This window comes from Leptosomus discolor, unplaced genomic scaffold (assembly GCF_034619465.1).
Source record: "Leptosomus discolor isolate bLepDis1 unplaced genomic scaffold, bLepDis1.hap2 HAP2_SCAFFOLD_124, whole genome shotgun sequence".
Classification (NCBI taxonomy): domain Eukaryota; kingdom Metazoa; phylum Chordata; class Aves; order Leptosomiformes; family Leptosomidae; genus Leptosomus; species Leptosomus discolor.
This window is the reverse complement of record NW_028237881.1, coordinates 33,788-44,477: the sequence shown is the minus strand read 5'-3', so window position 1 is coordinate 44,477 and position 10,690 is coordinate 33,788. Positions and strand designations below refer to the sequence as shown.

Sequence of the window (10,690 nt, the reverse complement as noted above, 5' to 3'; positions counted from 1 at the left end):
CCGCGGAGTGGGCGGAGCCGAACGGAGGGGCTGGGGGTGGGCGGAGCGAGGGCGGGGCCTGCGGGCAGCTCGGCGGGCTGCGCTGCCTCGTGGGGAACCTATAGGGGCCCTATAGGCCCGCCGTGGGGAGCCTATAGCGGCCCCCGCCACCTCTGCTCCGTCACAGGGGCCCTATAGAAACCCCATAGGGGCACCCACCGGCCCCTGAGCCACCACAAGGACCCTATAGGCACCCCATAGGGGCACCCACTGGCCCCTGCTCCACCATAGGGACCCTATAGGCACGTATAGGGAGCACCTACCCTACCCAAATCCATACGGCATGTACAAGGGACCCCACGGCCCTATAGGGGACCGCATCCCCTCGGGGGGGGCAGCCACCTATGGGGCCCATAAGCTCAGTGGTAAAAATACCCTGGGCCCCCTGTAAGGGCCGTATAGGAGCCATATAGGGGCTGGGAGCACGTAGGAGGCAGTGGGGGTGGGCAGCTATAGGGTTGGCATGGCCTGGGGGGGCTCTATAGGGTCTGGCCTGCCCCCCTGTGGGGTGTGTGTGGGGTCAGTGGGGCAGTATAGGCGCCAAGCGGCAGCAAGAGGCTCCTACGGAGCAGGGGGGGGGGGATCCCCTATAGGGCTGGGAACTGGCATATGGGGGGCCTCTGGCACCTCCTATAGGGCCAGGGACTCTCCAGTGTCCCCTATAGGGCCATGGAGCCCCCGCCATCCCCTATAGAGCTGGGGAGCCCCCTCCCTCCCCTATAGGGCAAGGGACTCTCTAGTGCCCCCTATGGGGCTGGGGAGGCTCCAACATCTCCTATAGGGCCAAGGACCCTCCAGAGTCCCCTATAGGGCCAGGGACACCCCGGCGTCCCCTATAGGGCCCCCGCAGGCCGCCGCCGCCACCCCCCCTCTCCCCTGCAGGCCGTGGGGTGGGCGCTGCTGGGGGGGGGGGGGCTGGGGGCTGGTGGAGACCCCCGGGAGGAGGAGGAAGGTGGAGGCCCTGAGGAGGAAGAGAGTGGTGAGGAAGAGGGAGACCCTGAGGAGGAGGATGGAGACCCCGAGGAGGAGGATGGCAGCGCAGACCTTGAGGAGGACGAAGACCGCGAGAAGAAGGACGGTGAGGAAGGTCGACCCCCTGAGGAAGAGGATGGACACCCTGGGAGGGACGATGAGGAGGAGGAAGATGACGACGGATCTGGGGCAAGAAAAGGGCTGAACGGGGTTCCTGGGCACCAACACACCCTCTCAGCCTTCCTCCCCCCTCCCCTCCTCCTCCTCGCCCCCCTCCCCGGCCCCGGGTCCCCAATAAACCCGCTCCCCTCAGCACCGGCGGCAGCTTTAATGAGGGCGGCGCCCCGCCCCGGTAACGAGGGGGGCCCTAACGAAGCCAGGCGGGGGGAGGGGAGAGGTCAGGAACCCCGATGTCCTGAGTGGGTGGGGTGGGCGCCCCCCGATGTCCAAGGAAGGGACCCGGGTGTCCGGGAGCACCCTGACCTCCACGGTGAGGAACGTCCAACATGGCGGGGCCTCTGGGTCCACCTTGACCTCCATGATGGTGAACATCCAGCATGGCAGGTTCTCCAGGTCCACCTTGACCTCCATGATGGTCCATGTCCAACCTGGAGGGGGTTTCCGGGAGCACCCTGCCCTCCACAATAGGGAACATCCAACATGGGGGGTCCTCTGAGTCCACCTTGACCTCCATGATGGGAAACATCCAACATGGCAGGTTCTCCAGGTCCACCTTGACCTCCACGATGATCAATGTCCAACATGGCGGGCAGTTTCCGGGTCCACCTTGACCTCCATGATGGTGAACGTCCAACATGGGGGGGTCCTCCGGATCCACCTTGACCTCCATGGCAATCAATGTCCAACATGGAGGGGGTTTCCAGGTCCACCTTGACCTCCACGATGGCGAACATCCAACATGGCGGGTCCTCCAGGTCCACCTTGACCTCCACGACGACGAACGTCCAACACGGGGCGGGGTTCCAAGAGCACTTTGACCTACAGGATGACGAACGTCCAACACGGGGCGGGGGGGTTCTCCAGGTCCACCTTGACCTCCACCACGAGGACGAATGTCCGACGCGGGGGTGGGTCTCGGTCAAGGGGACCCCCAGGGGGTCGGGGCCCCCCCCCTTTAGATCCGGAAGCTCTCCCCCTTGCCGTCGATGTGGCGCAGGCGCAGGTAGACGTCGGTGCCCACCCCCTGGAGCGACTGCAGGCACAGCGACCCCCCCAGGTACTCGGCGTAGGCCCGCGAGGTGGGCAACCCGAAGCCGAACCTGGGGGGGCAGCCGGGGGTCACTGAGGAGGAACACACACCCCCCCCCCCTCCCGAGATTCGGGGAAGAACCTCCTTGGTGGCCCTCCATCCTCATGTACCCGTGCATGGGGCCAGCCTGGCCGCTGTTGCTGAGGTCCAGGAGGTTCCGGAAGGGACCCCCCAAGCGGGGGTCCTGGGCGCTGGCCTCGGCCGTGCTGAAGTGGTACTCGGTCACCTTGTCCAGGAGGTCGTGGGGGATCCCACCGCCCCGGTCGGAGATCCTGGAGGAGGAAGGGATGGGGAGAGGCGGGGGGGAAACCCCTCAGGGGAGCCCCTGAAGATGGAGGGGGTGGAGGATCCCCAGTAGAGAGGGGAACATCTTGGGGATGGGCGTGGGCATGAGGACGCCATGGAGAACCACCCACAGGGACAGCGTGGAGACCCCCCCGATAGACAGGAACACCTTGGGGACGTCTACGGGTGCGGGGACACCCTGGAGAACCCCCTTGCGGGGACACTGTGAAGACCACCCGTGGGGACGTGAAGAACCTCCCCGTGGGGAGACCCTAGAGACCGTGGGGGGACTCTCAAGTAGCCCACACCACCCTTGGGGACACCAAGGGGACCACCCCTGAGGCCATGGGGACACCACAGGGACCCCCCATGAGTTAAGACCACCTTGGGGACACCCATGGGGACCACCCCTGAGGCCATGGGGACACCACGGGGACCCCCCATGAGCTAAGACCCCCTTGGGGACACCCATGGGGACAGGGGGACACCCTGGAGCCCGCCCCCTGCCCGCCGGTACCGGATGACGAGGTCGATGTCGTTGTTGGCGATGGTCACCACGATGTCGGGGATGTTGTAGGGAGTGTCGAGGTGGGACTCCATCGTCGCCCTGCGCCGCCCCGGACGGTCCCCTATAGCCCACTGCAGCCCCCCACGCCCCCCCTAGAGCCCCCCCGCTGCCTCCAGAAGGCCCTATACGTCCCCTATAAGGCCCAGCAACCTGCTTGAAAGGGCTGAACTCCCCTAAAAGCCCCACCTTGCCCCCCTCAGAGCCCTGGACCCACCACAGCACCCCATACCCTCTCCATAGGTCCCCTATGGGCCCCATACATCCTCTACAGACCCCATACATCCTCTACAAACCCCCTATGGAGCCCATACATCCTCCATAGACCCCCTACAGATCCCGTACATCCTCTACAAACCCCCTATGGGGCCCATACATCCTCCATAGACCCCCTACAGATCCCATACGTGCTCTACAGACCCCTTATGGACCACATACACCCTCTATGGGTCTCCTATAGATCCCATGCATTCTCTACAGACCCCCTACAGACCCCATACATCCTCTATAGACCCCCTACAGATTCCATACATGCTCCACAGACCCCCTACAGATCCCGTACATCCTCCACACACCCCTATAGACCCCATACACCCTCTATAGACACCCTACAGACCCCAACCCCCCCTGCAAGGCCCCACCTGCCCCCTCTGCGACCCCATCCCCTGCCTCCCCCCGCCCCGGCTCTCCCCCGTCAGGGCCCCCCATCCCCTCCCCTGACCCCTATAGCCCCCCCCAGCCCCCTATAGCCCCCCATGCCGGTACCTCATGGCGTTCTTGAGCAGCTCGGGCAGGACGTAGTCGAGGGGCAGCGGGATGTAGGGGAACCGCGCCGCCACGTGCCCGTTGATCCGCACCCGCGGCGCGTTGCCGTACTGGTGCTCGCACAGCCGCCTGCCGGACGCCGCCCCCCTGAGCCCCCCTGACGCCCCCCGGCACCCCCCACTGCACCCCCGGCACCCCCCATGACACCCCCCGACATCCCCTGACACCCCCCGGCACTCCGCCACCGCAGCCCTCAGGGAGACCCCCAGGACCACCCCCCCCGACCCATAAATCCCTCCTGGGAACCCTACGGGCCCACAGCCCCCCCCCAGGGCCCCTATAGCCCCATAAAGACCCCCATAAAAATCCCTAGAGCCACATATAGACCCCCCTAGACCCACACACAGACCCCCCCCCAGGGCCCCTAAAGCCCCATAAAGACCCTCACAACAACCCCTATAGGCACCTGTAGGCCCCACAGGAGCCCTGTAGCCCCCCAGAGACCCCCATAAGAGCCCCCTATAGGTCTATACAGACCCCACAAGTTCCTACAGAACCCCCCTGCAACCCCTTAGGAACCCCATAGGGCCCCTATAGCCCCATAGGAACCCCCACAGAACCCCCGTAACCCCCTATATAACCCCTTAGAACCCACAAAAACCCCATAAGGGCTCCACACAGCTCCATAGGGACCCCCCCCCCCAGCAACGCCCACAGCAGCCCCTATAGCCTCGGGGTGGGGGAACCACGCGGCCCCATAGGGCCCCTCCCCCTCCAGCAGCCCCCTATAGCCCCCATAGGCGCCTCACCGGGCGAAGTCGACCCACTTCTCCACGAGCTTCTTGGGCGACAGGCGGGTGCAGATGATGCCCACGAAGTCGGGCTACGGCGGGAGAAGAGGGGGGGGGGGGGCGGGGGTGAGCACCTATAGGGGGGCTACAGGTGCCTCCTGCTCCTACAGGGGGGGCTATAGGTGCCCCCCTATAGGCGCTGCCCCACCTTGTCCTCGTGCAGGGCGAGGTGGTGGGCAGCCAACATCCGCATCCCCAGCCGCGACGTCAGCGTCTTGTCCAGGAAGGGGCGCAGCAGCCGCTCGTCCTGGGGGCGCGGGGGGTCACGGGGAGGGGGGAGAGGGGGGTGGGGGGTCACATCCCCCCCCCCACAAAATGAAGGGATGGGGGGAGGGGAGGGGGTACCTGGATGTGGCGGCGGCACTCGCGCAGCCCCTCGGCCAGGAGGGTCACCACGTCCTTGTGGTCCTCCAGCAGCTGCCGCAGGAGGGCGCAGTACCGGGACTCGTCCCCCGGCGCCTGGATCTGGGGGGGGGGACACACCCGTGGGGACACCCGTGGGGTGGGGGGACATGTGGGGCACCGGGGGGCGGCTGTGAGCCCGGGGGGGGGGGGGGGCGGGGGGCACTGGGGTGGGGTGGGATGGGGCAGGGAGGGGGGGATGGGGGGGGGTGATATGGGGACAAGGGGTGGCACGGGTCGGGGTGACACGGGTCAGGGTGACCCGGGTGAGGGTGACCCGGGGTGACCCGGGTGACAGGGGTGCCACTCACTGGCGGGAACTCGCTGAGCTTCTGGAAGGCGCGGATGTACAGCTCGTGCTGGGGGGGGGACACATGGCATCAGCACCCACGGGCCTGGGGTCCCCTCCCCAGGACACCAGGGTGACCCCAGAACACCAGGACCCCCTCCCCAGACACGAGGGTCCCCTCCCCAGGACCCCAGGGCTGTCCCCCCCAGGACCCCAGGGTGACCCCAGGACACCCTCCCCAGACACCAGGGTCCCCTCCCCAGGACCCCAGGGTTGTCCCCCCCAGACACCAGGGTGACCCCAGGACCCCAGGGTCCCCTCCCCAGACACCAGGGTGACCCCAGGCCCCCAGGGTGACCCCCCCAGGCCCCCAGGGCGCCCCCCGGGCCGCACCACGTGCAGGATGGTGGGGTTGCAGCCGATGATGAAGGGGAGGCTGCGGAAGCCCTTGATGCGGTGGGCGATGCGCACCGGCAGCTCCTGCTGCAGGTACCGGGCGCTCTTCTGGGGGGGAGGAAGAGGAAGAGGAAGAGGAGCCCCCGGACCGCTGCGTCCCCTCAAAGGACACCGGGGTCCCCACACCGACCCAGCTCCTGGAGCGATCCACCACCCCAGAGTGTGTGTGTGTCCCCACCGCTGCGTTCTCTGCGACCCACCCACCCGCTGGCCTGTGTGTGTCCCCCCCAAAATGCCACGGTCCAACCCCCCAGGGGCACCCAAGACTGGGGTTGGGGCACCTAGGACCTGGTTGGGGAACCTAGAACCTGGTTGGGGCACCCATGGCCAGGCTTGGGGCACCCAAGACTGGGGTTGGGGCACCTAGAACCTGGTTGGGACACTCAAGACTGCGGTTGGGGCACCCAGAACCTGGTTGGGACACTCAAGACTGCGGTTGGGACACTTAGAACCTGGTTGGGACACTCAAGACTGGGGTTGGGGCACCCAGAACCTGGTTGGGGCACCCAAGACTGGGGTTGGGGCACCTAGAACTGGGTTGGGGCACCCAAGACTGGGGTTGGGGCACCTAGAACTGGGTTGGGGCACCTAGAACCGGGTTGGGGCACCCCCCCAACTCACCAGGATATGGCTGCCGTCCTGCGAGCGCCCCGAGTACAACATGGTGGTGGGGGTCAAGCGCACCGAGGGCTGCGAAGAGGGGACGGGGGGGGGGTGTGTGGTGTGGCATCACTCAGACGCCCGGGGTTCCCCCCCAGGATGTCGGGGTCCCTCTGGGGTGGTCCCCTTCTCCCTCCCCCCCTCCCCCCCCCCGGGGTCACACCTTCTCGGCGGCGGCGTCGATGGCAGGTTGGTGGTAGAAGGAGGTGACGGCCTTGGAGCGCTCCCGGGCCAGGTCAGGCGGTGGTTGGTCGGCGGCCGCCCGGGCGGGGGGACGGGAGGGCAGAGCCCCCCCTCGCCGGCCCCCCAAAACCCGCCGCAGCATCTCCTGGGGGGGCGAGTGGGGGGGGGGGGGCTCCAACACCTGGGACCCCCCCTGAGTATGGCCACTGGGGGGGGGGGGGGGGTAGGAGGGGAACAGTGACCCTCAAAGCCCCCTCCAGGGGCACCCACACCCTCCCAAGGACCCACATGACCCCCCCCACCCCTCAGGGACCCACATAACCCCCAAGACCCCCCCTAGAAGGGACCCAGGGGTCCAAGCCCCACACCTCCCCCTCACGGACCCAGAGGTCCAGGCCCCACACAACCCCCAGGACCCCCCCCAGAAGGGATCCAGGGATCCAGGCCCAACCCCAGACCGCTCAGGGACCCACACAACCCCCAGGACACCCCCCCCAGATGGGACCTAGGGGTCCGGGCCCCACATCCCCCCCCCCCCCCCCTCAGGGACCCACATAACCCCCAGAAACACACCCCCCCCCCCGCCCCAACAGGAACCCAAACGTCCGGGACACCCCCCAACCCCCCCTCAGAGGGGACCCAGGCGTCCCGGACTCCCTTTTCCCCTCAGTTTCTCCTCCAAAATGGACTCGGGAGGCTCAGGACCCCCCTTCCTGCTCGCCCCAAGGCGTCCGGGCCCCCCCTTTTCCCCTCACACGGGTCCCAGCTGTCCAGCCCCCCCTTGTCCCCTCAGTCCCGTCCTCCGGAGACAACCCAGGCGTTCGGGACCCACTTGTCCCCCTCAGTGTCGCCCCCCCAAGGGACATTCCCGCCCCCCCCCCCCCCCCCACTCACCAGCCAGTGGACCCAGGAGTCCCAGACGCCCCCCCCCCCCGCGATCCCCTCAGAATGGCCCCGTCCGCTCGGCTCCCGCCCACCCCACCACCACCCCCCTCAGCTCCCCTCAGCATGGTACAGCCCGCCCCACGCGGAGAGGCGGGGGGGGGGGGGGGACGGCGCGCTGCGCCTGCGCGGCGCGAAGGGCGGGACGACGAGGCGAGGAGATGCCAGCGGTGCCGACGCCATTTTGTGGGGCGGTGCCATTTTGTGAGGCACGATGGGAAATGGAGTCCGGGGAGGCGACGGGACGGGACGGACGACCCCTGCCCAACGGATAAGGGGGCAGGGGAGGGGTGGCGGGGACCCCCACAGGGGCCTGAGTCCCTCGTGAGGGGGTCCCAGATACCTAAGTCCGCTGAGGGGGGGGGCGAGAAGGGGATCCCCAGATATTTAGGTCCCTCGTGAGGGGCTCCCAGAGGCCTGGGTCCCCTGTTAGGGGGTGGGAAGGGGGTCCCTGGGTGGATGAGTCCTTCATGAGGGGGTCCCAGAGACCTGGGTCCCCTCTTAGGGGTGGGAAGGGGCTCCCAGAGGCCTGGGTCCCCTGTTAGGGGGTGGGAAGGGGGTCCCAGAGGTCTGGGTCCCCTATTTGGGGTGGGAAGGGAGTCCCTGGGTCCCTCATGAGGGGGTCCCAGAGGCCTGAATCCACTATGGGTGGGGGAAGGGGGTCCCCGGGTCCCTTGTGAGGGGGTCCCAGATACCTGAGTCCGCTGGGGGGGGGGGGGGGGGGCGAGAAGGGGATCCCCAGATATTTGGGTCCCTCATGAGAGGGTCCCAGAGGCCTGGGTCCCCTCTCAGGGGGGTGGGAAGGGGGTCCCTGGGTCCCTTCTGGGGTGGGATTTGGGGGAACACGAAGGGGGGGGACCCCAGCCCATAACACAAACCACCCCGACACCAGGGTCCCTCGCTGAAAACTGCCATGTTTGGGGGGGCGAGGGAGGGAGGGGCACCCCTGGCCGTGGGGGTGTCCCCCCGCCCCCAGCCCGACGTTTTCGGGTGGGTTTCAGGCGGTTTTGGGGTGGCGGAGGCGTCGCCAGCGGCGCCAGTTGAGGGCGAGGAGGAGGCCGTTGAGCAGGTAGGTGGTGAGGCAGACGAGGCAGAGGTCGCCGAGGCCGAAGGCCAGCACCGCCGCCAGCCACAGCGAGGCCAGCGCCGACGTCACCGACGTCCCCAGCAGCACCGCGGCCGCCCCCCGCCCCGGCACGGCCGCTATGGGGGGGGGGGGGGGGAGGTCACGGGGAGGGTCCTCAGGGCCTCCCCACTGCCCCCAGGGGGGCCCCTAGGCATCCCCAGTGTCCCCAGTGCATTCCCAGTGGCCCCACCCTGTCCCCAGTGCATCCCCAGTGTCCCCAACGTGCCCCCACCATGTCCCCACCTCATCCCCAGTTGTCCCCACCCTGTCCCCAGTGCACTCCCAGTGGCCCCAACCAGTCCCCAGTGCACTCCCAGTGTCCCCACCCCGTCCCCAGTTGGCCCACCCCATCCCCAGTGTCCCAAATGTGTCCCCAGTGTCCCCAATCCCACACCCAGTGTCCCCAGTGTGTCCCCAGTGTGCTCCCAGTGTTCCCAGTCCCACCCCCAGTGTCCCCAGTGTGTCCCCAGTTGCTCCCAGCGTCCCCAATCCCCCCTCACTGCCCCCACCCCCACGCTCCCCCCCTCCCTCAGTGCCTGCCCAGTGCTCCCAGTGCCTACCCAGCAGCCCCTGCAGCAGGTAGAAGACGACCCCGAGGGCCCCGTTGGGGACGTTGGCGACACTGTCGCGACCGAGCAGCCCCTCCACTAGCCCCAGGCCACGCCCCCACCTGCGATAGGGGCGGGGCAGCTCTTAGACACGCCCCCTCCGCCGCTTAGACACGCCCACCGCGCCCATCTATGGTGCTGCGGGGCGGCTCCCTACCCCGCGCCTTCTCCTCTAAGCCACGCCCCCTCCCCAAAGCCTCCGGGCCCCCCCCCCCCTTCCCCGCCCAGCGCTCCCCATTGGCCGCGGCAAAGCCCCGCCCCCGCCGCGTGGCGCTGTTTACCCGCCCGCGCCGTTCCCGCCGCCGCTCTCCACCCCCGCCCGCCGTGCAAATGCAAATGCCATGCAAATGCCATGCAAATGCCAACCCCCGTGCAATGCAGAGCACCTCCCCTACACCGCACCGCACCACCACCACACCCCACCCCACCCCACCCCACCCCCCCGCCCCGGTTCCCCGCTGTTTTCCCGCCGTTACCGGGAGCCGAAGACGCGCGTGCAGGAAACGGCGGGCGCCAGGTCGCAGGCGGCGCGGTAGGAGGGGTCGCGGGCGTGCGCCCGCTCCACGTGCAGCGCGTACAGCGACAGCGCCACGCCGGCCACGCACAGCGCCGCGCGCGCCGCCATCGCTTCCCCCCGCCCCCCCCCCCCCGCCTCCTTCCCATTGGGCGCACGCCCCGCCCCGCCCCGCCCACTCGTTCCTATTGGGCGCTGCCGTCAACGCCCGCTCCCGCCCCCTTCACCGGAAGCGGCCGCAGGAGCTGCTGGGGGATGTAGTCCGCCGCGCAGGGCGGAGCTCCAGGGGGGTGGGCCTGGGGAGGGCGGGGCTCGGGGGGGGGGGGCTCCTCCACCCCCCCACACCCCCCACCCCCCCAAAAAAAAAGGGGACCCGGGCGTCCGGAGGGGGCGGGGCCGGGTTAAAACCGGCGGCGGAGCGGGGGGTGGGCAGAGGCAGCGGCAGACACAGGCCCACGCGGACCCCACGGGACCCACGGACCCACGGGAAACCCCCCAGAGACCCCCCCCAGGTACCCACAGGGACCCACAGGGACCCACACGGACCCATCGGATCCCCCCTAGGGACACCCACGGACCCACAGGGACCCCACGGACCCCCCCCATGTGCCCCGCGGACCCCCCATGTACCCACACATGCCTACGGGGACCCCCATGGACCCACAGGAACCCCCGCAGGCAGCCACAAGTGCCCACAGGTACTCCCAGGACCCACGGGGACCTCCTCACTGACCCCCCCAGACCTATGTGTACCCCCCATGGA

The 10,690-nt window shown here is 68.6% G+C and overlaps 2 protein-coding genes across 2 annotated transcripts; both read right to left on the bottom strand.

The window, feature by feature from the left end:
- Nucleotides 1–1,320: 1,320 nt before the first annotated feature.
- BCKDK (branched chain keto acid dehydrogenase kinase) lies at nt 1,321–6,879 on the bottom strand. The gene is made up of 11 exons (XM_086481298.1): nt 6,718–6,879; nt 6,516–6,584; nt 5,832–5,942; nt 5,461–5,508; nt 5,093–5,212; nt 4,896–4,994; nt 4,706–4,779; nt 3,897–4,025; nt 3,084–3,173; nt 2,392–2,553; nt 1,321–2,291 (listed from the first exon to the last, which is right to left on the bottom strand). Exons 1-11 carry the CDS (start codon nt 6,877–6,879, stop codon nt 2,147–2,149), a joined length of 1,209 nt encoding a protein of 402 aa, XP_086337424.1. The 3' UTR covers nt 1,321–2,146.
- A 1,694-nt stretch (nt 6,880–8,573) lies between these two features.
- On the bottom strand, nt 8,574–10,038 carry LOC147412505 (vitamin K epoxide reductase complex subunit 1-like protein 1). The gene is made up of 3 exons (XM_086481321.1): nt 9,890–10,038; nt 9,366–9,475; nt 8,574–8,882 (listed from the first exon to the last, which is right to left on the bottom strand). The coding sequence occupies exons 1-3, from the start codon at nt 10,036–10,038 to the stop codon at nt 8,677–8,679; spliced, it is 465 nt and encodes a 154-aa protein (XP_086337447.1). The 3' UTR covers nt 8,574–8,676.
- Between the last annotated feature and the right edge of the window lie 652 nt (nt 10,039–10,690).